The 26,972-nt window shown below is 41.8% G+C and overlaps 1 protein-coding gene across 2 annotated transcripts; it reads left to right on the forward strand.

Annotated features, from left to right (window-relative positions):
* The first annotated feature begins 290 nt into the window (after nucleotides 1–290).
* On the forward strand, nucleotides 291–26,972 carry Sp1 (Sp1 transcription factor). Of its 2 annotated transcripts, none has more exons than XM_051190026.1 (6): nucleotides 291–425; nucleotides 1,905–2,065; nucleotides 2,353–3,862; nucleotides 16,458–16,626; nucleotides 20,708–20,907; nucleotides 21,339–26,972. In XM_051190026.1, the coding sequence occupies exons 1-6, from the start codon at nucleotides 419–421 to the stop codon at nucleotides 21,650–21,652; spliced, it is 2,361 nt and encodes a 786-aa protein (XP_051045983.1). In that variant the 5' UTR covers nucleotides 291–418; the 3' UTR covers nucleotides 21,653–26,972. The 2 variants fall into 2 exon arrangements, with proteins under 2 accessions (XP_051045983.1, XP_051045984.1); XM_051190027.1 differs by having other exon boundaries at nucleotides 2,497–3,862.

A 26,972-nucleotide genomic window follows, 5' to 3' on the forward strand; every position in this document is an offset into this window, starting at 1 on the left:
ACTGTTTACTAAGCCCGCCTGGCGATTCATTGGTTTCCCTCCATGTCGATCTTCTTTATGTCCCGCCCATCACCACTTCCTGGATCTTTTATTGGCTGTTAAAACTTGGAGGGCGGTCTTTCTGGGCGGACATCAGGCACGCAACTCGGTCTTACCCGCCTTAGCGAGGGAACGAGTCTTCTCACTGGGTAGCCTGCCCGCCTTTCTCCTGCAAGTCCCTCCTTTCTCCCTCCCTCATTGGGCGGGGCAGCAGATAAGGGGCGGAGATTAGGCCGGGCTTGTGGCGCGCTGCTCCCTCCTCCTTACCCCCCCTCCCTGTCCGGTCCGGGTTCGCTTGCCTCGTCAGCGTCCGCGTTTTTCCTGGCCCCCCCCACCCCCCCGGACAGGACCCCCTTGAGCTCGCCCCTCAGCTGCCACCATGAGCGGTAAGGATGAGTCCACTCCATGCCTAGGGGTGGGAGGGGAGTGAGGGGGCGCGCGCGAGGGCCGACCGGGCGGTCCCCGCTGTGAGGGGGGGCGGGCGGGAGGCGGCGGCGGCGGCCTTGGTCCCGCCCGGGGCGGAGGGAAGGGAGGGAGAAGGGGCAGTCGCGGGGCCTCGGAGGAGGAGGGGGATGGGCCACCCGCCCCGGGGGGAGGGGGCAGCGTGGCCTCGCCCGCCCCCTGCCCGCCCCGGCCACGGGGGACGGGCCTTACCCCCCACTACTCGGCCGGCCGCCTGAGGCTCCTCCCGTCGGGGGCTGGCGCCGCGGGGGCGGCCCGACCAGTGCAGGCCCCGCCTGGGCCAACCGCCTCCCCGGTCCGCCCTCCGGTCGCCGCCTGCCCCAGGCCCTCCTCCGCACCCCGGTACATTTCCCTTCCCCCATCTGACCCGCCCTTTCCACGCCCCTCACCCCGAAACCGCCCCTTCCTTCTAGGGCCCGCCCTCTCTGCCCCAAACCTGGGTTCTAAGCCCTACACCACTTTACCTTACCTGTATCCTCAGATGTGTCCCTATGGGTACTTATGATGTACTCTTAGTCTTTCTCTTCCTGTTTTCATTTACGTATTTACTTTTACACTTGATTATTCTCCATCTCTCTTAATCCTAATTTTAGCACATTTTCCAGCCATATGTTGGATCTTCTCTTCCTCCTAGAATGCTTCTTTTCCTCTTGAGACAGTGTCTGTGTGGTACTATGAAGACCAGCTGGCCTCAAACTTTTAGCCATCCTCATTCCTCTTTCTCCTGAATGCTAAGGTTACCAAGTATGTCATGCCAACACTAGGGGCAACTTTTTATTATTCCTGAGACACTGCCCTCAGATTTCCTTTCTCAGAAATGCTATTTGTCTTGTTTAAGGCCAGTTCTCACTGTAGTCCAGGCAGACCTAGAACTAGTGAACAACTGCCTCATCCTTCCAAGTGCTGGGATTATAGGTGTGAGTCACCATGCCTGGCTTCCAAAGCACTTTTTTTTTTTTTTTTTTTTTGTTTTGAGACAGGGTTTCTCAGGCTTTGGAAGCTGTCCTGGAACTAGCTCTGTAGATCAGGTTGGTCTTGAACTCACAGAGATCCGCCTGGCTTCCAAAGCACTTTTTGAGTGATTTCTGGTTTTAATTTTGTACATGGGAAAATAGTGATCCATCTTGGACACCATTTGAGCCACATGCCAGCCCTGCATGCCTAGGACACTGGCATCCCAATTGTTGTAGCTGAATATTACTTTGAACTCTTGGTCTTCTTTCCTCTACTTCCAAATTCTGGGATTTCAGGCCTACCACCATATCTGGCCCTATTTCTTTTATTACACTGCTTTCAGCTACTCTGATAGTCATTAGGCTGCTTATCAGAGCCTTATTTTAAATCTTTGGGTGTTTTTTTTCTTCCCCTTGTACTTTAAGTTATTGTTTTGTAATTATTTTTAGATCAAGATCACTCCATGGATGAAGTGACAGCCGTGGTGAAGATTGAAAAAGGTGTTGGTGGCAATAACGGGGGTAACGGTAATGGTGGTGGTGCAGCTTTTTCTCAGACTCGGAGCAGCAGCACAGGCAGTAGCAGCAGCAGTGGCGTCGGAGGAGGGCAGGTGAGTGATCAATCAAAGGTGGGGAAGGTGTTGAGGGTATAAATATTCTTAGAAAGTTACTTAATCAAAACGCTGGGAGAAAAAAAAATACAAGAGGGAAGTACACACAGAAAGATAGGTGATCTAGAGGGTCCCCAAATATGAAAGTTGGAACAATACACAAAAGTCAGCATTTTGTTTCTGGTTTTTGCTCTTTATATGCCTGCATTGTTGCTGTTTGTCTGTTGAATACTGCCCCCTAGGCTGGCTATTGGGTGCCACTAACTCCTTTCCTCTCTTCTGGCCAGGAATCCCAGCCATCTCCTTTGGCTCTGCTGGCAGCAACCTGCAGCAGAATTGAGTCACCCAATGAGAACAGCAACAACTCCCAGGGTCCGAGTCAGTCAGGGGGCACAGGTGAACTTGACCTCACAGCCACACAACTTTCACAGGGTGCCAATGGCTGGCAGATCATCTCTTCCTCCTCTGGGGCTACCCCTACCTCAAAGGAACAGAGTGGCAACAGTACCAATGGCAGCAATGGCAGCGAGTCTTCCAAGAATCGCACAGTCTCTGGTGGGCAGTATGTTGTGGCTGCTACCCCCAACTTACAAAACCAGCAAGTTCTGACAGGTCTACCTGGAGTAATGCCTAATATTCAGTATCAAGTAATCCCACAGTTCCAGACTGTTGATGGGCAGCAGCTGCAGTTTGCTGCCACTGGGGCCCAAGTGCAGCAGGATGGTTCTGGTCAAATACAGATCATACCGGGTACAAACCAACAGATCATCACAAATAGAGGAAGTGGGGGCAACATAATTGCTGCTATGCCAAATCTTCTCCAGCAGGCTGTCCCCCTCCAAGGCCTTGCTAATAATGTGCTCTCAGGACAGACTCAGTATGTGACCAACGTACCAGTGGCCTTGAATGGGAACATCACCTTGCTGCCTGTCAACAGTGTTTCTGCAGCTACCTTGACTCCCAGCTCTCAGGCAGTCACCATCAGCAGTTCTGGATCCCAGGAGAGCGGCTCACAGCCTGTCACCTCAGGGACTGCCATCAGTTCTGCCAGCTTGGTGTCATCACAAGCTAGCTCCAGCTCCTTTTTCACCAATGCCAATAGCTACTCAACAACTACTACCACCAGCAACATGGGAATCATGAACTTCACCACCAGCGGATCGTCAGGAACCAGTTCTCAAGGCCAGACACCCCAGAGGGTTGGTGGGCTACAAGGGTCTGATTCTCTCAACATCCAGCAGAACCAGACATCAGGAGGCTCACTGCAAGGAAGTCAGCAAAAAGAAGGAGAGCAAAGTCAGACACAGCAACAACAAATTCTTATTCAGCCTCAGCTAGTTCAAGGGGGACAAGCTCTTCAGGCCCTCCAAGCAGCACCATTGTCAGGGCAAACCTTCACAACTCAAGCTATTTCCCAAGAAACCCTCCAGAACCTCCAGCTTCAGGCTGTTCAGAACTCTGGTCCCATCATCATTCGGACACCAACAGTAGGGCCCAATGGACAGGTCAGTTGGCAGACCCTTCAGCTGCAGAATCTTCAAGTTCAGAACCCACAAGCCCAGACAATCACCTTGGCCCCTATGCAGGGCGTTTCCTTGGGACAGACTAGCAGCAGCAATACTACCCTTACACCCATTGCCTCAGCTGCCTCCGTTCCTGCTGGCACAGTCACTGTGAATGCTGCACAACTTTCCTCCATGCCAGGCCTCCAGACCATTAACCTCAGTGCATTGGGTACTTCAGGGATCCAGGTGCACCAGCTTCCAGGCCTGCCTTTGGCTATAGCAAATGCCCCAGGTAAGACATCCATTCTTTTACATTTATTACAAACTAACTCTTAATACTTCCCTGAAACTATTGAATCTAAAGAGGGAAATAGAACCTTCTGAGAGGTTTCCTTAAGGACTAATCAATCAGGCAAGTGTAAAATGTTTTATTCAAGACATTTTGAGCTGATTCAAGAGAAATGTTTTTTTATTTGATGTGATGAGAAAGGAGCACTTCTGGGTATAATGTCTTGTGGTTTCTACTTCCCAGTGTGTTGGTACCACAGAAAAAGTTTGGTGAGCTTTCTGGGTGGGGTCAGGTACTAAATATTTTAGGCCTTCAAATCCACATATATTCTCAGTTATACTTCATACTCTCTTTGGTTTTCCCCTAACCCAGCAGTGATAGGGATTAAACATATATGACCTTCTTAATCTCCTGCACGCTAGCCTGATATATCCCCAGCCCTGTGGTTTGCGATTTGTTTTTTCTTTTAAAAGATTTATTTATTTATTTATTTATTATGTATACAGTATTCTATGTGCATGTATAGCTGTAGGCCAGAAGAGGGCACCAGATCTCATTACAGATGGTTGTGAGCCACCATGTGGTTGCTGGGAATTGAACTTAGGACCTCTAGAAGAGCATCCAGTGCTCTTAACCTCTGAACCATCTCTCCAGCTCCTGCAATTTGTTTTTCAAAAAACCCTTTTAAGAATGTAAAAGTGAAAAAAAAATTGTAAAAGTGAGCTGGCCGTTACAGCACTCAATAGGCAGAGGCAGGTGAATCTCTGTGAGTTCGAGGCCAGCCTGGTCTACAGAGCTAATTCCAGGACAGGCTTCAAAGCAATACAGAGAAATCCTGTCTCCAAAAACCAAAAAAAAAAAAAAAGAATGTAAAAGTGAGGTAGCCCTGTAGTGTTGGCAGCTCATGCTTTTGATTCTAGCACTTGGGAGGCAGAGGCTGGCGGAGCTCTTCAAATTGGAGGACAGCCTGGTCTACAAAGTTAATTTCAGGACAGCCAGAGCTATTATACAGAGAAACCTTGTCTTGGAAAAAAGCAAAAACAAAAAATGAAAAAGAATGTAAAACCTTAAAGGTGCACACCTTTAATTCCAGCACTCAGGAGGCATTGGCAGGCCATCCTGATCTACATAATTCCAGGGCTATATAGAGACCCTGTCTCAAAGAGTGTAAAATTGGCATTAGAGAGATGGGTGATTCAGCAGTTAAAAGCACTGGCTGCTCTTCCAAAGGACCTGAGGTCAGTTCTCAGAACCCATGTGGTGGCTGACAACAGTGACTCTAGTCCCAGGAGATCCAACTCCCTCTTCTTCTAGCTTACTCCTGGCTTTGGAGAATGTGGAATACATTCAGGCATACACCAATACACACAAAATAAAAACTAAACTTAAGTAGGATGTGAAAGACTAGGATTGTTAAGTGGTAGAGTGCTTGTCTAGTATGTGTCTAAACCCTGGATTCATCACAGGACCATACCAAAAATTTATTTTTTCTTTTTAAAGGTAGGATTTTAGCTATATAACCTTGGAATTTGGTCAGTCCTTGTGAATGCTGGGATCACATACATGTACTATCATGACCAAAATTAAAAAAAATTTTTTTTTTTTGTATAACTACTCTTTAACTCTAGGGTTGCCTTTCTTCTCAGCTTCCTCCTTCATTTCTTTCTTTTTTTTTTTTTTTTTCCTTTTATGTGTATGTGTGTTTTGCATGCATGTCCATGGACCACATAAATTTGTGGTGCAGTTGGAGGCCAGAAAAGGGAGTCATCAAATATCCTGGAACTAGAGGTAGTTGGTAGCCTGTCTCGAGGGTTCTGGGAATCAAACCTGGTTCCTATGGAAGAGTAGTTATTCTTTCTTTCTTTCTTTCTTTTTTTTTTTTTTAAACTGTCTGGAATTTACCATGTAGACCAGGCTGTTTTTGAACTCTCAGATCTGCCTGCCTCTGTCCTTTAAGGAAGATGTTTATTTTGGCTGACAGTTTTATGTGATTAAATGTGTCGAATATACTACATTTTGGTGGAAAAGGCATGGTAACTGGGGTAGGACCTCTTTCCTTTAGTGTCAGGAGCAACAAGCAAGCAACTCCTCATATCTTGGTTCAGGAAACTAGCTCAATGGCCTTCTTTTGGTCTGCGGTCCACATAGGTTACAGATTGTGATGATTCAACTTGAACAGTCTTTGCGTTGGTTGTTACTCATAATTGGGGGGGGGGGAAAATGACTTAATAGATTCCAGAAAGATTTTTCCTTTTTTCTTTCTTTTTTTGGGGGTAGGTGGGTGAGGGGTTCGAGACAGGGTTTCTCTATTGCTTTAGAGCATGTCCTGGAACTAGCTCTGTAGACCAGTCTGGCCTTGAATTCAATAGAGATCCACCTACCTTCGGGGTGCTGGAACTAAAGGCGTGTGCCACCAATGCCTAGCTAAGGGTCTTTGGTTTTGTTTGTTTTTTTGGAGATAGGGTTTCTTTGTAGCTCTGGCTGTACTAGAACTTTTCTATAGAAGATATTGGCCTCAGAACTGAAGAGTTCTGTCTGCCTCTATATGTGTCTGTAGTGTTGGGATTAAAGGTATGTGCCACTCAGCAGGGCACAGGATCTTTATTCTGTAGCCCAAGTTAACATAATTTACATGTATGAGCCACTAACACTTAGAACTATTTTATAATAAAATATAAGGAAAAGATAACAGAAAAGCCAGGCAATGGCCTACACCTTTAATCCCAGCACTTGGGAGTCAGAGGCAGGTGGATATCTGTGAGTTCGAGGCCAACCTGGTCTACAAAGCTATACAGAGAAACCCTGTCTCAAAAAACCAGCTATATAGTTGCTACAAAATATCTTATTTTACTCTTTTCTGATACAGTATTACTTATATACTAGAAAATTCTAACATGAACAGTACTCTTCACAGTACAGTGTAATAGAAAGCCCATTGAATGTGAAACAATCCTTTTTTTTTTTAATGGTTTTTCAAGACAGGGTTTCTTTGTGGAGCTCTGACTGTCTAGGAACTCACTCTGTAGAGTGCTGGGATTAAAGGTGTGGGCCACCACCACCGTCTATCCCCTGGCCGATTGTGAAACAATCTTTTTTTGGGGGAGGTTTTCTTTCGAGGCAGGGTTCTCTGTGGACTAAAGAGGTGCACTACCACCACCTGGCTGATTGTGAAATAATCTTAATGTTCTGAAATTAGGTAGCCTTTGAAACTACAGCTTTGGGCCATATTTGGGTTCATACCTTTAATACTGTTTTCTGGAGGCAGAGGTAGGCTGATCTTGTAGTTGGAGGTTAGCCTGGATCTATATAATCCAAGCCAGCCAGGGTTACGTACACAATGACTCTTCTTAAGAGAGAAAATGCTTGGCAATGGTGGTGCGTGCCTTTAAACTCAGCACCTGGAAGTCAGAGGCAGGCAGATCCCTTGAATTCAAAGCCAGCCTGGTCTACAGAAGTGAGTTCCAGGATAGCCAGAGCCAACACAGAAAACCTGTCTTGAGAAACAAAGAGTGAGAGACAAAAGACTATAATGTACCTTGTGCTCATTCATTTAGTCTGTTTACATTTAACATAAAAGATATTTTTTAAAATGCTTGCTTAAGGTTTCTTGATTTTCTTACTCTTTTGTGCTGCATACACAAGCAAAGGCATAAATCTACACTCAAGATAAACCTGTACTTCTGTGTCCCATGTTTTTCAGACTTTGCTACTGGTGGGTGATAGTGAGGGAAGGGACCACCCTGTTAACTGAGATTAGTTTCCAGAATGAAATGATACATAGGTTCCTAAAGTTGTTTTTTTGTTTGGTTGGTTTGTTCTTTGTTTTTAAATAATCCACAGGCTTTTTCTTTTTTAACCAGCACCTTTGTTTTTTTTATCAGTAACTTCCTCTTCATTTTATATTCTTAATTTGCAAATCTCAACCCCCTCAGCCTCTGTCAAACACCAAAAACTTGCTTTGGATGTGCATGGGGGCAGCTTTAAAAAATTAGTTTGGTTGACTCTTTGGGAGTTCTAATAGAGAACTCAGGGCTTTGGCATGAGAATAAACAGATTATCTTGATGTCTATAATTCACTCATGAAGAAAATTTCAGGCACTAAAAATAAAAATTCTACATCTGCTAAGTTTTATTGGGGTCAGGAAAATGTTTTGTCTTACAGTTAAGTTGAATGTGGTACTGTACTGGGATTGGTTTGCCAGCAGTCTCACTAAAGTTGGGGTCAGATTGCCTACCTAATTTGCTTAAAAAAGTTGTGTTTTTGACTAGTGCATGTGAACATGAGAAATCATTGTTTACATTGTAAAAATGTTTTCAAAACAATTTTTATTGGGGCTAGAGAGATGGCTCAGAGGTAAAGAGCGCTGTCTGCTCTTCCAGAGGTCCTGAGTTAATTCCCAGCAACCACATGGTGGCTCACAACCATCTGTAGTGAGATTTGGTGCCTTCTTCTGACCTGCAGACATACATGTATGCAGAATAAATAAATAAATAAATACGACTTTTTTAAAAAAAAAAACCACAATTTTTTTCAGAGCTTGAGTTGCTTAGATTGCCTTGAGACACACTATGTAGTGTAGACTGGCTTTAAACTTGTGGCAGTCTTCCTGTTTCAGCCAATGAATGTTGGGATTACAGATAGGAGCATGCACAATCAGCCAGAATTAGCAAAATGTACAAAAAAATCATATGAGAAACTATTTTATAATATAGTTTATCAGCCAGGTGGTAGTGGCGCATGCCTTTAATTCCAGTACTCATGAAGCAGAGGCAGATGGGCCTCTCTGTAAGTTGTTTGAGGCCAGCCTGATCTATACAGCCAAGGCTATATAGAAACCCTGTCTCAAAAAAAACCAAAACAACAACAACAAAAAAAAGATAATACAGTTTATTAAATGAAACATTTCTGAATCATTTCATCTAATAGTACACTTTATTAAAGTGATTTTGCTTTTTAAATGGTGACTTTTGTTTAAAGATAAGAGTTCTCTAAATCTAGGTATTTTTATTGCTTTGGAACTCAGTGGGATATGAGAAGTCTTCATTTCAGTTGTTCCTATCTGTTCATTCCAATGGCTTTATCTAAATGACATCATTGTTAAGTCATTCTGCCTTATGTATGCAGTGTGGCCATCTTAACTCAGTTAAGTAACTGAGTAGGGATATGGTAGCATCAGCCTTCAGTCCAAAGTACTTGAGAGGCAAGAGGATTTGGAGTTCAAAATCATCTTCACACTCTGGAGGCGGAGACCGGTTGATCTCTGAGTTCCAGGCTAGCCTGGTCTACTGCACAAAAAAACAAAAAAAAAGAAACAAAAAAACAGATGCAGGCAGATCTCTGTGAGTTTGAGATTTGAGACCTGTCTGGTCTACAAGAACTATTTACAGGACAGGCTCCAAAGCTACAGAGAAACACTGTCTTGAAAAACAAATAACAGCAACAACAACAACAAAATTAAACAAAACCTTGAATAGAATTTTTCCCCTTTGAAGACAAAATATCTGTTCTTTCTGTTCTCTCCTCTTCCCCTTCTATTTCTAGGGTGTTATATAGTACAGGTTGCCCTCTACCTGTGTAATGGAGGCTAAACTTCAACTCCTGATCCTACAGCCTCTACTTTTCAAAAGTTGCTGTGATTACTGGTTTGACCTCAACACACAATGAAAACTGTTTCTGTGTAAAAGGTTTTTTATCTTTTTTAAAAAATTATTTATTTTTATTTTATGTGCATGAGTGTTTTGTATGTGTATGTCTGTGTGAGGGTGTCAGATCCCCTGGAATGGAGTTACATACAGTTAGTTGTAAGCTGCTATGTGGATGCTGGGAATTGAACCCAGATCCTCTGAGCTTCCAGTGCTCTTAACCATGGAGCGGTCTCTCAAACCCTCTTGTAGAAAACTTTTAAGTGAATCTTAGAGAATTGGTTGCAAATCTGGATTATAACTGGGTTTTTTTCATGTGCTTCTATGTTTTTTAGGCTGTGAATTTTTTATGGAAACTGGGCAGTATTACTTGTTACACAAGTTTGGATTTGCATATCTCATTTTTGTGTGCCTGCCTTCTTACCTATGTCCAAAATGATAGCTGAACTACTTTGAAGTTTTTTTTTTAAACAGGAAATACCTAGGTTATAACAAAGATTTGCTTTTTTAAAAAAGATTTATTTTTATTTTATGTGTAAGAGTGTTTAGCCTTCATGTGTGCCTGTGTGCCACATATGTGCTGGTTGCTCTAGGAGATTGTGAGCCTCCATGTGGATTCTGGTCTTTTGAAGCAAGTGCCCTTAACTACTGACCCAACTTTCTAGCCCCCAAAGATTTGCTTTTTAGGAGATGAGGGAACTTTTCATCAAGCAGTGGTGGCACACATCTTTAATCCCAGCACTCAGGAGGCAGAGGCAGATGGATCTCTGTGAGTTTGTTGTTTTAAAAATAATTTGTTTTTATTTTATGGAAATTGGTGTTTTGCCTGTAAGCATGTCTGTGTGAGGGTGCCAGATCCCCTGGAACTGGAGTTATAGACCATTGTGAGCTCCCATATGGGTGCTGGGAATTGAACCTGGGATCTCTGGAAGAGCAGGCAGTGCTCTTAACCATTGAACCACCTCTCCAGTCCCCCCTTCTTTTTTTTTTTTTTTTTAAGATATGGTCTCTGCATAGTCCTGACTGCCCTAGAACAACTCACTCTGTAGACCAGGATGGCCTCTAATTCAGTGATCCACTTGCTTTTGTCTCCTGAATGCTGGGATTAAAGGTGTATGCCACTACTGTCCAGCTTTGTTTTGTTTTTTAAGTGTGTATGGATGTATTACCTGTGTGTATGTCTGTGTACTTACATGCCTGTAGTGCTCACAGAGGCCAGAAGAGAATGTCAGATCCCTCAGAACTGGAGTTTAAGATGGGTGGGAGCTGCCTTATGGAAGCTAGGAACTGAACCCAGGTCCTCTGGAAGAGCAGCCAGTGCTCTTAACTACTGAGCTGTCTCTCCTGCCTTTGATTCTTTTTGCATTATTTTATTTCTTTGACACAGGGTCTCATGTAGTTCAGACTAGCCTGTTTGTCTTGTCAGCTAGTCTGTAAGCCTGAAAACTTCCTGTCTCTTGTCTCTGTCCAACCCAGGATTACAAGCATGCACAGAACAGTGATTATTATGTGGGTTCTGGGACCTGAATCCAGTCCACATGATTGAGCAGGAAGCATTATTTAACTGTAGAGCCAGCCTTTCTTGAGCATACCCACATTCTTTGTTGGTGTGTAGAAATATGCAGAAACCCCAGGTTAACATTAGTTAACTTCCTCAGCTATTTAGCTATAATATTTATCTGTTATTCAGTAAGATTTATTGTTTTATGTGTCTTATCTGTGTGTATGTGTGTGCACCACATTTTTGCCTGAATGCCTGAAGAGGTCAGAAGAAAACAGATTATTACAAGAGCCAGTGAAATATTGTTTAGGGATACTATGCTCACATTCTCTAAGAACATACCTAAAGAAGAAATTATAGAGGGTATGGAATGGATAAATGACAGGTTTTTTTTGTTTTTGGTTTTTTTTTTGTTCATTTTGGATGTTCAGTTCATAAGTGTTTTAAGTAGTGGTTCTTTTTTTTTTTTTTTTTTTAAAGAATTAGCCGGGTGTTGGTGGCACATGCCTTCATGCCTTTAGTCTCTGTACTCTGGAGGCAGAGGCAGGTGGATCTCTGAGTGTGAGGCCAGCCTGTTCTACAGTACTAGTTCCAGGACAGGCTCCAAAGCTACAGAAAACCCCTGTCTTGGGGGGGGGGTGATTTAATTATTTTGGGAGGATAGAGAGGTGGGTCAGTGGTTAAAAGTACTGACTGCTTTCCCAGGGGACCTGGGTTCAATTCCCAGCACCCATATGGCAGCTCACAACTGTCAGTAACTCCAGTTCCAGAATATCTAACACCTTCACACATGGCATACATACAGGCAAAACCCCAATTCACATACACATTTTTTAAGAAAATAATTTTAAAAAGATTTGATTATTTTTATATATGTCTCTGCCCTATGTGCATATGTCCACAGAAGCCATAAACAGCCATCAGATATCCTAAACTGAAGTTAAAAGATGGTTATGAGATACCCTCTAGGTACTTGAAATGTAGCTTGAGTCCTCTGGAAGAAGAGTCAGTTTTCTTAACCATCTCTTTAGCTCCTAAATTTTGGTACTGCAAGTCTCCATGCTGTCGCTACTATCTTAAATGCTGGAGGTTGGCAGTGAAACCTAGAATACTTTGCTTGAATAGTTTTATTTCTGTATTTATTTTTTTTCTACCTACCTACCTACCTACCTACCTACCTACCTACCTGTCTAGTTTTATTTATTTATTTATTTAATATAGCCAAGTCCATTTAACTGAAAACAAATATTTATAGACAATATTTGGGAATTTGGGTGTCGTTCTTTCCAAACTACTTCCTGCTGGTAAGGGTTTTTTTTTTTTTTGTTTGTTTGTTTGTTTTGTTTTTTTTGAGACAGGGTTTCTCTATGTAACAGTTCTGGCACTCACTTTGTAGACCAGGTTGGCCTTGAACTCACAGAGATTCACCTGCCTCTGCCTCCCAAGTGCTGGGATTAAAGGAATGAGCTACCATTACCCAGCTTATTTTATTTTTTAAAATATATTTATTTTTGTTTTATGTATATTGGTGTTTTGCCTGCATGTATGTCTTGGTGAGGGTGTCAGGTTCCCTGGAATTGGAGTTACAGACAGCCTCAGTGTGGGTACTGGGAATTGAGCTTGGGTCCTCTGGAAGGACAGTCAGTGCTCTTAATAGCTGAGCCATCTCTCCAGTCCCTGTGTATTTATTTTTGAGGCAGGGTTTTATTATGTAGCCCAGACTGGCTTCAGTGGTTAACCTGTTGCTCCATCTCTTGAGAGATAGAAATAGTTTGTTTTAGTTGTTTGTTTAGAGGCAGGATTTCTCTGTAGCACTGTCTTGGAACTTGCTATGCAGACAAGACTGGTCTTGAACTTACAGAGTGCTGGGAGTAAAGGTGTATGTCACCACACATGGCTTTGAATTCTATTTTTACTTCTCTATTTATTGTGCTGCTGTTGTGATAGAGAATGAATTAATGCTGAAAATACACAAGAGCCAGGAATGGTGGCTCCTGCCTTATGAATCCTAGCATTTGGGAAGTTCGGGCAGGTTTTTCAGATGCTTTGTTTTATTTTGTTTTGTTTATAACACTATCTGTGTAGCTCAGTCTCTCATTGAATTCATTATGTGATAGTGACCTCAGACTGACCATATTCCTGCCACTGCACTTTCTGAAGCTGGAATTAGAGGCATTCAGCATCATGACCTACCTTTCTAACCTGTATCCTTTGAATCATGATGAATGACAAAACTCAAGCTCTTACCCGGGAACATTACCAAAACTTATAGTTAGGGAACACTACCAAAACTGAAATTAATCTTAGATTTGATGGAAAGACTTCCAAAATATTTTCTATGTTCCTAAAATTAGTGTAGACCCCTTCTTTTTTCTCTTTTTTTTTTTGTCTTAAATTGTGTATGAGGGTGGTATAACAGTCACAGTGACATCTAGTGGTGAAAAGCCACTAACACCTTTTTACTGGTTGCTTAGCTCAATGGAAAACTACCCATTTTCAGAGGCAGTTTTTAAATCTACAAAAAGGAAAAGAAAAAAGAAATGGTAATATACCAAAGAGAGAGATGCATAGTCTAAACTTTTGGTTTGGTAATATTTTCACTGCTGAAAATTTTTTTTGGTTAAAAAATTTTAACCACATATAGAAATTATGGAAAATATAAAATTTGTAGCATGAATTCTCTTTACTCTTAATAATAAAAAGTGTGAGTCAGCTATCAGGGAGTGAAAGCTAAAGGATCAGAGAAGCAGAGCAGCTAGCCACTAGAGTTCTTAACCTTACCAGTGCTCAGACCAAAGAGATGCTATCCTCAGGCTACCTCTTCAGACTGTTTGCCCTGCCTGATATTCCTCTTACTGCCCAGCCATATCCCTTCCTATCTCTACCTCCTCAGTGCTGGGATTAAAGGCATGTGACTTCCAAGTACTGGGAATAGAGGTGTAAACCACCACTGCTTGGCTCTGTTTCTTTTTTAGACTGGATCAGTTTCGCTCTGTCTCCCTTTCCTGAGTGCTGGGATTAAAGGTGTGTGCCACCATTGCCTAGCCTTTATGGTTCAGGCAAACTGTGTTAGATCATAAAAAAAATGACAATAATCATCAATTAAAACTATTGTGTGGAAGCTGGGTGGTGGTGGCACACGCCTTTGCTCCCAGCACTCGGGAGGCAGAGGCAGGGGGATCTCTGTGAGTTCAAGGCCAGCCTGATCTACAAGAGCTAGTTCCTGGACAGCCTCCAAAGCCACAGAGAAACCTTGTCTCAAAAAACAAAACAAACTATTGTTTGTGTGTGTATGCATGACAGGGTCTCCCTTTATAGCCCAGGTTGGCTTTGGTTTCACTGTCCTCCTACATCTGTCTGCTAGTGCTGAAATTACAGCCATTTTCCACTATTCTTAACATGAATGGTCAAAGGTTTTCTTTTGTAATTGGATAATTGGATTTTCTTTTACTTTTTTTTTTTTTTTTTTTTTCCTGAGACAGGACTTCTCTGTGTAATCCTGGCTGTCTTGAAGCTCAATTTGTAGACTAGGCTGGTCTACAAAGATCTCAGATTTGCCTGTCTCTGCCTCTGGCTCTGAAATGCTTATAGGCATGCACCACCACACATGGCCAGAGAACTAGTTGGTTTTTATTATTTATTTTGGTTTTTGGAGACAAGACAGGGTTTCTCTGTGTAGCTTTGGAGCCTGTCTTGGAACTCTCCATGTAGACCAGGCTGGCCTTGAATTCAGAGATATTAGATCCCCCTGTCTCTGCATCCTGAGTGCTGGAATTAAAGGGGTATGCTGCCGCCACCCAGTCCCAGAGAACCAGTTTTAAGTAGATGTAAAATACATTTAAGTTTGTGTATCTTGTGTATGCCTGATGCCTGTAGAGATTAGAAGACAGTGTCAAATTCCCTGGAACTGGAGTTACAGACAGTTGTGAGCAGTCACTACACTTAATGTCTTGCAGGCTTCCGTGCCTAGTTTTTTTTCTCCCTGTGATGCCCAATGTTTTCTTCTTTGTTTTTCCCAGAGAGCTATGCTTGCTCTGCCATATATCTCAGTCTTCTTCACATTTGGGGGTTGAGGAAAAGAGAGAGAAGGTTCTCACTAAATTGCCCATGTTATCTTCTGATTTCTCAGGCACTCCAAATGCATGCAATACACTCATACACATGAATGAATTAAAATAAAAATACCTTCATCAGATTGCTTGTAGACAAGTCTATAGGCCATTTTCTTGATTAATGCTTGATAGGAGGACCCAGCATACTGGGGGATGGGTCTTTCCTGAGTAGGTGGTCTACGAAATCAGAATTAGCAAGCCTTGGAGATTGTCAATCGTGTCTCTTGGTTCTTGCATCAAGTTCATGCCCTGATTTCCCTCATGATCTAAGAGTTGTGAGATGAAAGATGAAATAAACCCTTCAGCTTCCTGAGCTGGTTTTTTTCGGGGGGGGGGGGGCGGGCGGCGGGTCATGGTGCTTATCACAACAAGATGACAGATATGAAACCAGAAGCCCAAGCAGAGCTTTTTGGAAATAATGTGGAAACTAGCCCTTTGGACAGGTGGAATGCTTGCCTACTATGTGGAGGCCCTGGACTTAGTTCCTAGAATGGTGATTTGTTTTGTTTTACAGTTAACTGACATTTTAATTTTATCATGCTTTAGTAAAGTTTTGACTTTCAGTCAACTTCTTGGAAGGTCATGGCTTTAGCTACTTCTTTACTTTGAAGAAACTAAAAAGATCTAATATTTATAGTTGTTTCAAAAATGGATGCTAGCAGCAACAACTCCGTGTACCCAAGACTGTCATTAAACTGTGCCTCTGGTTTCCTAGTTATTTTTATCACAGGAAGGCCTATTTATCTCATTGCTTAACTAGTACCATCTTTTAAGGTTAAACTGTTCTTTTCTAAAACTGTTATTAAAAGGGGTGGGGAACAAATTCCAATATGTTGATGTCATGTTGGCCTTTTTATTTGACATGGGTCTTACTCTTTAGCCAAGGATAGCCTGGACCTACTATGTAAACTTAAACCTGTAGTCACTTGGGAGTCCCTCAGGTACTTATTTGGGAGGTTGAGTCAGAAGATTGCTTGAGCCTAGGAGTTCAAGGTCAACTTGGGCAAAGCAAGACCTTATGTCAGATTATAAAAAGAGAGAGAGAGAGATCTTGAAGAAATGGTGTCATTTGGGCTAGTGAGATGGCTCAGCAGATAAAGGTGATCACTGTCAAGGCTAACAGCCTGAGATTGATTACTAGAACCCATGTGGTGGCAGAGAACGAAATGTCCTCCTGCTTGGACAAGCATACTACAGACACCATTCATGGAAGAAAGAACTGTAATTAAAAGTTGGTACTGAAAAAAAATAAAATAAAAGTTGATACTGTTAATACAATGTCAGTGAGGTTTCTATAGCTGTTCTGTCCTTCTCACTGCCACCTTTCTCCTTTTTATTTCAGGTGATCATGGAGCTCAGCTTGGTCTCCATGGATCTGGTGGTGATGGGATGCATGATGAGACAGCAGGTGGAGAAGAAGGAGAGAACAGCCCTGATCCCCAACCCCAAGCTGGTCGGAGGACTCGGCGGGAAGCATGTACATGCCCCTACTGTAAAGACAGTGAAGGAAGGTGAGTTCATTGAATATAGAATTTGTTTTGTTTTTTAATGTAAATAAATAAAAAGATGTACTTAGAAATAAGAGGGAAAGGGTATATATTTATACTATTTAAGACATAGGAGGGAGCTAGGCCTGGTGGCACATGCCTTTAGTTCTAGCACTTGGGAGGCAGAGGCTGGCCTGGTCTACAGAGTGAGTTCTGGAACAGCCAGAGCTTTTACACAGAGAAGCCCTGTCTTGAGAGAGAGACAGAGAGAGGACCCCCCCCCCCAAGAAAACCAAACAAACATGGGAGGGTTGGGCATGTAGCTCAGTTAGTAAAGGGTTTACCTAGCATTTATGGAGTCCTGAGTTTGAATTACAGCACTCAATAAATCAGTTGTGGTCACACATGCTGTAATCTCATGTTGTCTGACAGACTTTTCCTGGGGAGATGTAACACATACATGTTTAACCCCAGAATGTATAGAAACTGTATAAAGTGAAGGTTTTGACACCAGTTATATTGAGGGTATGACCTCTCCAAGGTGTGGTTGAGGGGAAGGTTTTTATTATAGATTTGAGGAAGAGTACAGCCAGAGTCCAGAGCAGAGAAAGAAAGTAGTAGACTAAACATGGCCAGTAGATTGGACCCAGCCATGAGAGGAGAGAGAAGGGGGAAAGAGTGAGAGAGGAAGATAAAAAGTGAGAGGAAATATAGTACCTGTTGGAAATGACAGGATTATATGGGAACAAAAAGGTTGAGGAGGAAAGCCCTATGCCCTAGAGAAGTGTAGCGTAGGGGTGGGATAGTTAAAGGAATGTGGGGTGAGGAGTTACTTACAGAAAAGAAGCAGAAGTGACTCAAAGACGCCTGAAACACCAAAGCCTACTCCAACGTGGATGACAGCTTACAAAAGCTGGAGGCTTGAAGCACACTGGCGCATACAGCAGCCAGTACCCCTTCCATCCAGATTGGTTGGTCTAAGCCCCTTCAAGGCAGCTCTAGAACTCTTGAGAGTCTTCTCTTTGCAGCTTGGCTTATCCGAAAATAATTCATGGCTAGTTGTTTTTTATCTTTTACTTTTGGAAGGAGCCTAGTGAATCTGATCAGTTTCAGAGGCTTCCTGAAACTGTTTTGAGTTGTTCATCCTCTGTTTTATGAGAGATAAGAGTGTTTTAATCCTAGAGTATATTGCTACACCATATCCCTGCACTTGGGAGGTAGAATAATAAGAAATATATTTTATATCTGGTTCTCTCGCCAGATGTGGTAGTGCATGCCTTTAATCTCAGCACTCAAAGGCAGAGGCTGGCGGATCTCTTGAGTTTGAGTCCAGCCTGGTCTACAAAGTTTTTTGAAACAAACTCTCTCCATTCAACCTCATAGAGATCTCTTACTTCTGCCTCCTAAGTGTTGGGATTAAACAAAGATGTGCTACCACATTCAGAAGTCCTTATTTTATTTATTTTATTTTTTTGAGACAAGGCCTTTATATACTCTTGGCTCTTGTGGAACTCACTATTCAAACCAAGCTGGCCTCAAATTTACAGAGATAGTTCTGCCTCTGTCTCACCAGTGTTTGGATTAAAGATGTAAAACTGTACACCCAGCTCCTTGTTTTATTATACATGGAATCAGGATCTTACTACAAAATCCTTGCTTGGCCTTAAATTTTTGGTTCTTGTGCCTCAGTCTTCCAAGTAGCAAGGATAATGAACCATTCCTTCTTTCACCCTTAAGATTTAGGCCTGGAGTAATGGCTCAGGTATGGTTTGTTTGTTTGGTTTTTCAAAACAAGGTTTCTTTCTCTGTGTAGTTTTGGCTGTCTTGGGACTTGTTCTTGCACATGAAAATAAATAAAAAAGACAACAAGGTCTAGTAGGGTGCAGCTTTGTGGTACAGCACTTTCATTTCAAAAAAGTATGTACTAAAGTCAGTGAAGCCAGGTTTGTTAATGATACACATCTGATACCTTAGCACTTGGGAGGTTTAGGCAGAAAATTGCAAATTTGAGACCAGTCTACTCTAAAAGCCAGTTCAAGACTACCATGAGCTAAATAAAACAGGCTGTCTCAAGAAACAGTCTCATGGAAGCAGGCATGATGGTGCATATCTGTAATCCCCATCATTCAGGAGCAGAGGCAGGAGGATAACCCTAAAGTTTGAGGCCAGCCTGATCTACAGAGGGAGTTCCAGGGTAACTTGGGTTACACAATGAGACCTTGTCTCAATAATAAGTAAATAAATAAATTCACAAGCTGGAGATGAACTAAGTGGTAGAACACTTGTCCAGCATTCAGTCAATAAGAGCTACATAACATGACCTACTCAAATATACTGTATTAGTCCTTTGCAACATCTGATCCCACCTCCCAAGTGCTGGGATGCTGTGTAGCAATATCCTTGGGAATCAAAATACTTGCTGTCTTCCTTGGAACCAGCAATGGCTGAGTATTTTAGAGCACTTGGTGCTCTTGCAGAGAACCCAAGTGGCAGCTCAGGGCCATCTGTAACTCCAGTTCCACAGGATCTGGTACCCTCCCTCTTCTGGCCTCTTTGGCCACAAATATTCATGCAGGCAAAACATCTATACACTAAATAAATCTTAGAAAAAGAATTCAGCCTGGCCAGGAATAGTGACATATGCCTTTAATTCAAGAGTTGGGTTTATCTTCATGAGTTCCAAGCCTGCATAGTCTACAGAATGAGTTCTAGTTTAGTAGTGTTTACACAGTAGAACCCTAGCTTGAAAAACAAAACATAGATAGGTAGGTAGATAGATTTGTTGATTGATTTAGGACTATAATCTGGCTTTCTTTGGCCTAGAGAAGTCAGATGGAGCTAGTTAGCTTAATGATTACCACCAAGTATCTGCTTTTTTAGTAAGATTGCTTGTAGCTGGGAAGTGGTGGTGAACACCTTTAATTCCAGCATGGGGGTGGGGTGGAGGCTCAACAAGGGTGACACAAAGGCAAGAGGATCTCTGAGTTGAGTCCAGCCTAGTCTACATACAGATCGAGTTCCAGGACAGCCAGAGCAACACAGAAAACTCCATCTTGAAAACAAAAAAGAAAAAGATTGCTTGCAAAACAGCAATAAATAGAAACCTACTTCTTGTAATGATTTTTTTTTTTAAACCATAGCATTAAGAAAATTAACATGTTTACACAGTTTTACTATCACTCAAAAAGACAAATATACTTCTTTCCAGGTGTTTTGTTTTTCTCAAGTCAGGCTTTCTCTGTGTAGCCCTGGCTATCCTGTGGACCATGCTGGTCTTGAACTCAGAGATCTGCCTGCCTCTGCCTCCCAAGTCCTGGGATTAAAGGTGTGCTCCATCATTACCTATCTCTTACTCAAGATGTATATTTTTCCACCAGGATTTTTCTTCTACTGAATTTTTTTTTTCCTTAAAGATTTATTCTTTTTATTTTTATGTATATGAGTGTTTCTTGAATATATGTATGTATGCCATGTGCATGCAGGTACAACCTGTGGAACCCAGGAGAGGGCATCTGATTCTCTGAAAAAAATTAATTTGCTTAGTTGGGAAGCTGTGTATCATGGGTACACATGTAAAAAGTTGGAGGATCACTTGAGGGAGGGGCCCTGGGGATTGAATTTGATGTCAGATTTGGGGGCAAGTAACTTTACCTGCAGAGCCATCTTGTTTCCTCCTGAATATCTTTTTCTTACTAGCCTGTAACAGTTCTCTTAAGTCTTGCTCTGTCACTATATTCTCTTTGTAGCCATGGCTGTTCTGGAACTCAGAAAGATCCACCTGCCACTGCCTCCCAAGTACTGGGATTAAAGGTTTGTACCACCACTGCTCAGCTTAAAAAATACTTTTAAAAAATATAAATCTTAGTGACAGGTATGGTGACACATACTTTTAATATCAGCACTAAGCACCCACAGGCAGGTGGATTTCTGAGTTCAAGGCAAGCCTGGTCAACTTATTGAGTTCCAGGACAGCCAGAGCTACATAGAGAAAGAGAGACAGACCTGTATTCAAAACAAAGGAATGGGTTAAGTAATTGCTTCTGACACTCCTTGATTCCTTAATTTCTGTCTCCAGAGTGATAAATCATTATGTTCTCATTCTTAGAGGCTCTGGAGACCCTGGTAAAAAGAAACAGCACATCTGTCACATCCAAGGATGTGGCAAAGTATATGGCAAGACCTCACATCTCCGGGCACACTTGCGCTGGCATACAGGGGAGAGACCATTCATGTGTAACTGGTCATACTGTGGAAAGCGCTTCACACGTTCAGATGAGCTTCAGAGACATAAACGCACACATACAGGTAAGTAAGACCCAAGGGAAGAGAAAAAAAATAAATAGGCAAAAAGAGGAGACATGGTCTGCCTATGAAGTAACTAAAAATCCTGAATAACTTATATGTGAAACTGAGTATATCTCAAAGAGCACTTGGATTAATCTGAAAGGGTTTAGGAAGGAACTACATTTTAACTGGGTTTTAAGATTTATTTAATATATATATATATATATATATATATATATATATATATATATATATATATATATAGTATTCTGCGTGGTTGTGAGCCACCATGTGCTTTCTGGAATTGAACTCAAGACCTCTGGAAGAGCCTATGCTCTTAACCTCTGAGCCATCTTTCTAGCCTCCCTTAAGTAAGATTTAAAGGACAGACATCAACTCCATCTTTATTCTGACTACTTTTGGACTAAGTTATCATTTGTTTTTTTATTTAGGTGAGAAGAAATTTGCCTGCCCTGAGTGTCCCAAGCGTTTTATGAGGAGTGATCACCTGTCAAAGCATATCAAGACCCACCAGAACAAAAAGGGAGGCCCAGGTGTCGCCCTGAGTGTGGGCACTTTGCCCCTGGACAGTGGGGCAGGTTCAGAAGGCAGTGGCACTGCCACTCCTTCAGCCCTTATAACCACCAATATGGTAGCCATGGAAGCCATCTGTCCAGAGGGCATTGCCCGACTTGCCAATAGTGGCATCAACGTCATGCAGGTGACAGAGCTACAGTCCATTAATATCAGTGGCAATGGTTTCTGAGATTAGATACCTAGAACCAGAGACATATGGGCCAATACCCACCAAGCCTGGGATGCAAGATAGCATGGGTCCAAGAGACATGTGGAAGAGAGAGCCATGAGGCATTAATGTGCTTGGTGGTGGGAAGAATTGGGGGAGGGTACAAAAGAAGAGATGGGATTGTGGCACCCATCTGTCACTGGTGACTCCTTGAAAATGGAAAATATTAGTGAAATTTCTGTTGGTGCCACCCTTTGATAAGCATTTATTTTATCCCAGGTTCTTCTTACACTTCTTACCCAGCCTCCCCTTCCTGCGTTTCCCCTTTGAGCTCTCCCATGATGGATCCCCATCCCCCCACCCCCAAAGCCATCATGCCTTGATAAATATATATGATCATTGAAATACTTTTTAACAAAAACAGATTCTATATTATATATATATATAAAATATATAGATATGCTTTCATAGGGGTTGGCTGGGAGGAGGAAAAAGACCATTTTGTGACCAAAAATACCTTGGTCATTTTTTTTTTTTAAATATTGCCTTATTTCTCAATGGCTGAGCCTTATCATGACACATCAAGCTTTTCTATAAATGTTGTCCTGGCATCCCACCAGAGTAAGCATTCATATGCTGTGCTTTTAGTTCATATATACATACATAATGTGTCTTCTTCCTTAATTTTGTGGTTTTATTTGGGATCAGCTCCTTGCGTTCCTTTCCTGATTCAGTCTTTTTTCTCCCCTTCTCTCTCATGATCACTTCCTGTGTTGTTTTTGACAGTGATTCCTGTATTAGGCCCTTCACTCAATATTTTAAAGAGCTTAGTTCTAACAGCAGAATGGACAAATCTTGAAGTGCAGTCTGATGCTTGAAGTAGCTATGGAGGGGAGTGTTAATTACTACTGACGCAGGCACCTTCTCAGTGCTGGAGAGTCAAAACCATCTCCCTTTGTTAGCTGCTCTAAACATCTGGGGTCAGAAGTCTCTGTGGAATTGTTTGAAAGGCCCTTGGAGAGATAATCTGGGATCGGTATATATAAACTGTCAAAAAATGGTCAAATAGTAGGCAGCAGCTTTCAGTAGGAAAAAGATATTCTCAGAAAAGGAAATAACTCAGTTTCCATTAGTGGAATTATTTGGAGTTCAGTTATCATTGTCTTCCAAATAGCTCTAAGCCTTAATGTATGGGCTTCTGAGTTCACACACTGAAAGGAAGTACACTTCCTCTTTTGAACATTTCTGTAGTTCCTTCTTGTTAATGTTTGAATGTTAAGGAGCATTAGTCAGCGAATCTGTTCTGACTTTTCATGCTGTAGAATGCAAAACTTGTGCCAGTGGCAAAAGAATAATTCTTTAAAAAACTTCCCCCTTAACTCTTCCTTATATGTACTTGGGTATTCCTAAGGGAAAAGGAAGCACACAATCATGGGAACGATGGCCCAGAACAAAAAGAAATCTTGTCTTACCACTGTGGATTATAGGAGAGATCGGGAGAAATTATCCTGCTTTTTCCACGGCCTGATTCCAGAAGTGACTGATCCAAAAATTATATCGGCAGGGAAACTCAGTGCATTTGACACCGAGACTTAAATGCAACCAGAATTGTCCTCAAGGCCCAGCCATTAAAGCATTGTCTCTCTTGACCTTCTGGTATCTTGTCAGAGAGCCTTTCACTGTGAGGAAGTGTGGAAGTGGTTGTGTGTATGTGTGTAATCTGTTAGGTTGGGGATAGGTTTTCTGATAGCCAATATTTTAAGAGACCTGCAATAAAAAATTACCCTGATCTGATAGAGAAAGTAAACTGTGTATGACTGTGTGTGTGAATGGGTGTATGTGCTTGTAAATATCTACGTGCAGATGAGAACTTATATTTGAAATTGTTGGAAAGTAAATTCAGATTAAAATGCCTTTCAGGCCTGTTACCTAGGAATTGGTTATAAAACTTGGGTATGTTCCTGAGGTCAGTTCTCTGCTTATGTTAAATCAGTTACAATTATGAATGGGGTGGGGGGATCTTCTAGTGCACTTTCTAAAGAAGAAACTATTTTTGTGTTTGAAAATGAAATCAACATCCAAATCTATAGCAGAGTCCTTGTTCTAAACTCTTTTTATCTTGACTACAAATAGATTATACTATTATTATACATTTTATGTGAATTCCATCTAATCTAGATTCTTGGTAAGTTTGTGGTGTTGTTAGTCTGAAATACGAGAGCTGTTAATCCTCTAACATAGTCTATTCCATTTGGTCCTTTCTGTGCAGACTTAATACTGTTATCAAGACTCAGGAAATAATATTTCAAGGCATTTTCCTCAGATCACGTCATTTGATGTTGAAGTAAAAGTTATCTGTCCTCAATCACCATGACACCTTTTATCCTCACAGAAAAGCAAAACTCAAACCTGGTTACTTTATGTCTATAATCATGTATAATGGCATCTCTGGAGGAAGGGGCAGGATAACTCACTGGAGCGTGCAGTATTTTGTTAGATCATTTCAAGGAATAGAATCTTGTTCAGTACAAGGTGATTCGATTGAAGCTGACAATAATGCCAAGGACTAAAGCCTTTGGTTAAGTTATTTGTTAGTATCTTCTCTCTCTTGGGTGAAAAGCTTATGATTTACCTTCAACATCTGCTTCATTAACATTTCCATGAGTTAATTTACATCATATTCTTTCTGCTTTTCCTATTTTCTTCTCCAGTATCTTATTTGACCCTAAAATGGAAGCAGTTTCTGCTTCTGTTTTCCTGTCTATGAACCATTTGGCCTTTTTCACAGATAAGAGACTACATTCCTCTAGTCAGTCTCATTACTGAAAAAGAACCGTTCCCCAAACTTTTGGCCATCAGAATTTAACATAATTGAAATTGACCTACATATTGATTCTGAAGTTCTTTTCCTTTTTGTAGTTTGGTTTAGGATTTTTTTTTTTTTTTAAGACAGGGTTTAATTCTGTAGCCCAGGCTAGCCTGGAACTCATTATGTAACTCGGGCTGGCCTTTTCTGCCTCCTAAGTGCTGAGATTACAGGTATATGCCACCATGTCCAGCCTTTATGATCTTTTACTTTTTTTTTTTTTTTTAAATGATTATACCTTGCAGGGTGGTAGATGACCACAATTATAGTAATCTTGTTAGGTTTGTCTACTATGTAACCTTCCTGGTTTAAACTTAACAAGTAGTCCAGACTGGCCTTGAACTTTGAGATTTCACATCTGCCTTTCAAGTGTTGGGGTTACAGATGTGTACCACCATGCTCAGCAGAATTAGTAACCTTAACAGCATTCACCCCCTTGTCCTGGGTTACTCATTCATATTCATCTGCATACTATTTTTGACTGTCACCTTTTTCCTAGAAAGGACCAACCCACCATCTTCCTTGGGGGACCTCCCAGCAGGCACTCTTTTTGGGGTTGCTATGCAAAATGCAATGTAATGGATGTTTCTCAGTCTGGTTTCAGAATAAATAGAACCTTTAATTGCAGAAAGTATAGACTGAAGTATGGGGTGAAGGTATAATGTGGGGAGGGTTGGAGACTAAAGCTGTAAATTACTATGGCTGATTTATTTCTACTATATACATATATATTTTTTGCTTTTGTATATCCTATATAGAAAACTAAGCATTGTATTTTTTTAACAAATCCGAGAAAGCACTATGAACTGCAGGTGTTTGACTTTCAGGATATATTTTGTATTGTTAATACTTCACATTGTGTGAATACTGGAAGCTGCAGATCTTTGTTAGACCGCAATAAATTTGAATACTTTTTGAGGGGTTCTTTTGGGGGTGCTAATCAGGCCTCTATTATACTTTGAGGGAGCCCTGGTGCTACACGATTAGTTTTCATTCAGTTTTAAGTGCCCTGATGCCTTTTGGACCTTGGGATCAGATCAGAACTGATTCAGAGATCAGGTACCAAGGAAAGGAGGACAGTGTAGCTGCCTCAGTTGAGGGCTCTTTGCATGGTTTTGCTTTCTCTATACAAGTTGGGGTTGGAAGGAGAAATGTTTGAAGAATCTTAGGAGAGCCAATAACTTAAAAGGATAACGGTAGCAGCAGTTGCTTTGGGGAGAGGAGGGTATGGCACTTTTCCAACCCCGGAAAACATTGCTTTGAAAGCTGCTGATAAAACATGGACAGGTTATTACTTTGGTGTAGAAGACTGTTCTCTGTAGTGCCTCTCTTGGCTTTGCTCCGGAGGGTACAGATCTCATCTAGGAGGATGAGTAGCCTAGCTTTGAGGTTGACCTGTTTCTTCTCTTTGTCTGCTTTCCCTAAACTCCATCCCCCAGAAAGACATTAAGCAGCCTTTAGCTTAAGTTCCTACTCCCTCTTCCAGACTTGGCTTGTGTGCTATAGATGGAAGGCTAGGAAGGGAGATGAGGGGCAGTCCTTGGCTTCATTCCTTCCCTGAGTCATCTCTGCTCTGACTTCTCAAACTCGAAAGGATTTCTCCATAGCACTCATTTGAAAAAGTGAAGTATTTTTTTCTCATCTGCCCTTTCTTTACCAAACAACCCAACCTTGTCTTGGCTAAGAAGGTACAGGGGCTCATCTGTCCTTCAGCTTCTCTTAAGTCCCAGCTCATGGGGGTTGAGCATTGACAAATTAGGCAGGGGCTGCAGGTAGAGAAGACTGTTGGTACATCTGCTTGGTTGTGTGCTTTCCTATTTCTCACCTTCAGGAATCACACTGTGCCTTCTCCAGTAGGGAATTGATTCTATCTACCCAGCTTTTCCAGTAACTGCTCTTGAAACATATGGATAATGGCAGTTTTTCATATATCTGATGATTCTTTTCTCCCAGTAACATCCTAATAACCCTTATCTAGCTAAAGACTAGGCAAGAAGTCTGCTGATACTGATCTGAGGAAACCAGAGGCAGCTGTCCTAGAGCCTGCTTCCCTCTCCCAAGTCTGTCATCCCAGGGCAGAGGAGTAGTGCTCCAATTTGGTGCCTAAAACAAGTTTATCTTTCTTAATACTGGCAATAACCAGTCCCCATACCATTGTTGCCTTTAAACCTCAAGCTATGTTTGTTGTGTGTTCCAATCCAATTATCTGTCACCAGGGCTGTGTGGGTAAATACTTCTAAATAGTCACTCACCTTGTTCTCTACCCTTACTCTTGTGTACGTATGATGTTAATATCTTGTCTTCCTGCTCCTTCTGTATCTTCCTTGTCTCTCTCCCCCTAACTTTGTCCCTGGGTGTTTTGGGAATCTCAATATCTCTTTCTCTATTTCTCTATCTCAGTCTCTCTGCCTTTTGTACAAAGATTAGTTTCAATGTAGTCTGTAGCTCCTTTGTAAACCAATTAAAAATTTTTTT

Source organism: Phodopus roborovskii, unplaced genomic scaffold (assembly GCF_943737965.1).
Source record: "Phodopus roborovskii unplaced genomic scaffold, PHOROB, whole genome shotgun sequence".
Classification (NCBI taxonomy): domain Eukaryota; kingdom Metazoa; phylum Chordata; class Mammalia; order Rodentia; family Cricetidae; genus Phodopus; species Phodopus roborovskii.

Excerpts from the sequence above, each read along its gene's own strand:
- Sp1 (XM_051190026.1), top strand. Across the intron at positions 3,863-16,457 it reads GGCTATAGCAAATGCCCCAG|GTGATCATGGAGCTCAGCTT; the intron begins GTAAGACATCCA and ends TTTTTATTTCAG. Across the intron at positions 20,908-21,338 it reads ACATAAACGCACACATACAG|GTGAGAAGAAATTTGCCTGC; the intron begins GTAAGTAAGACC and ends TTTTTTATTTAG.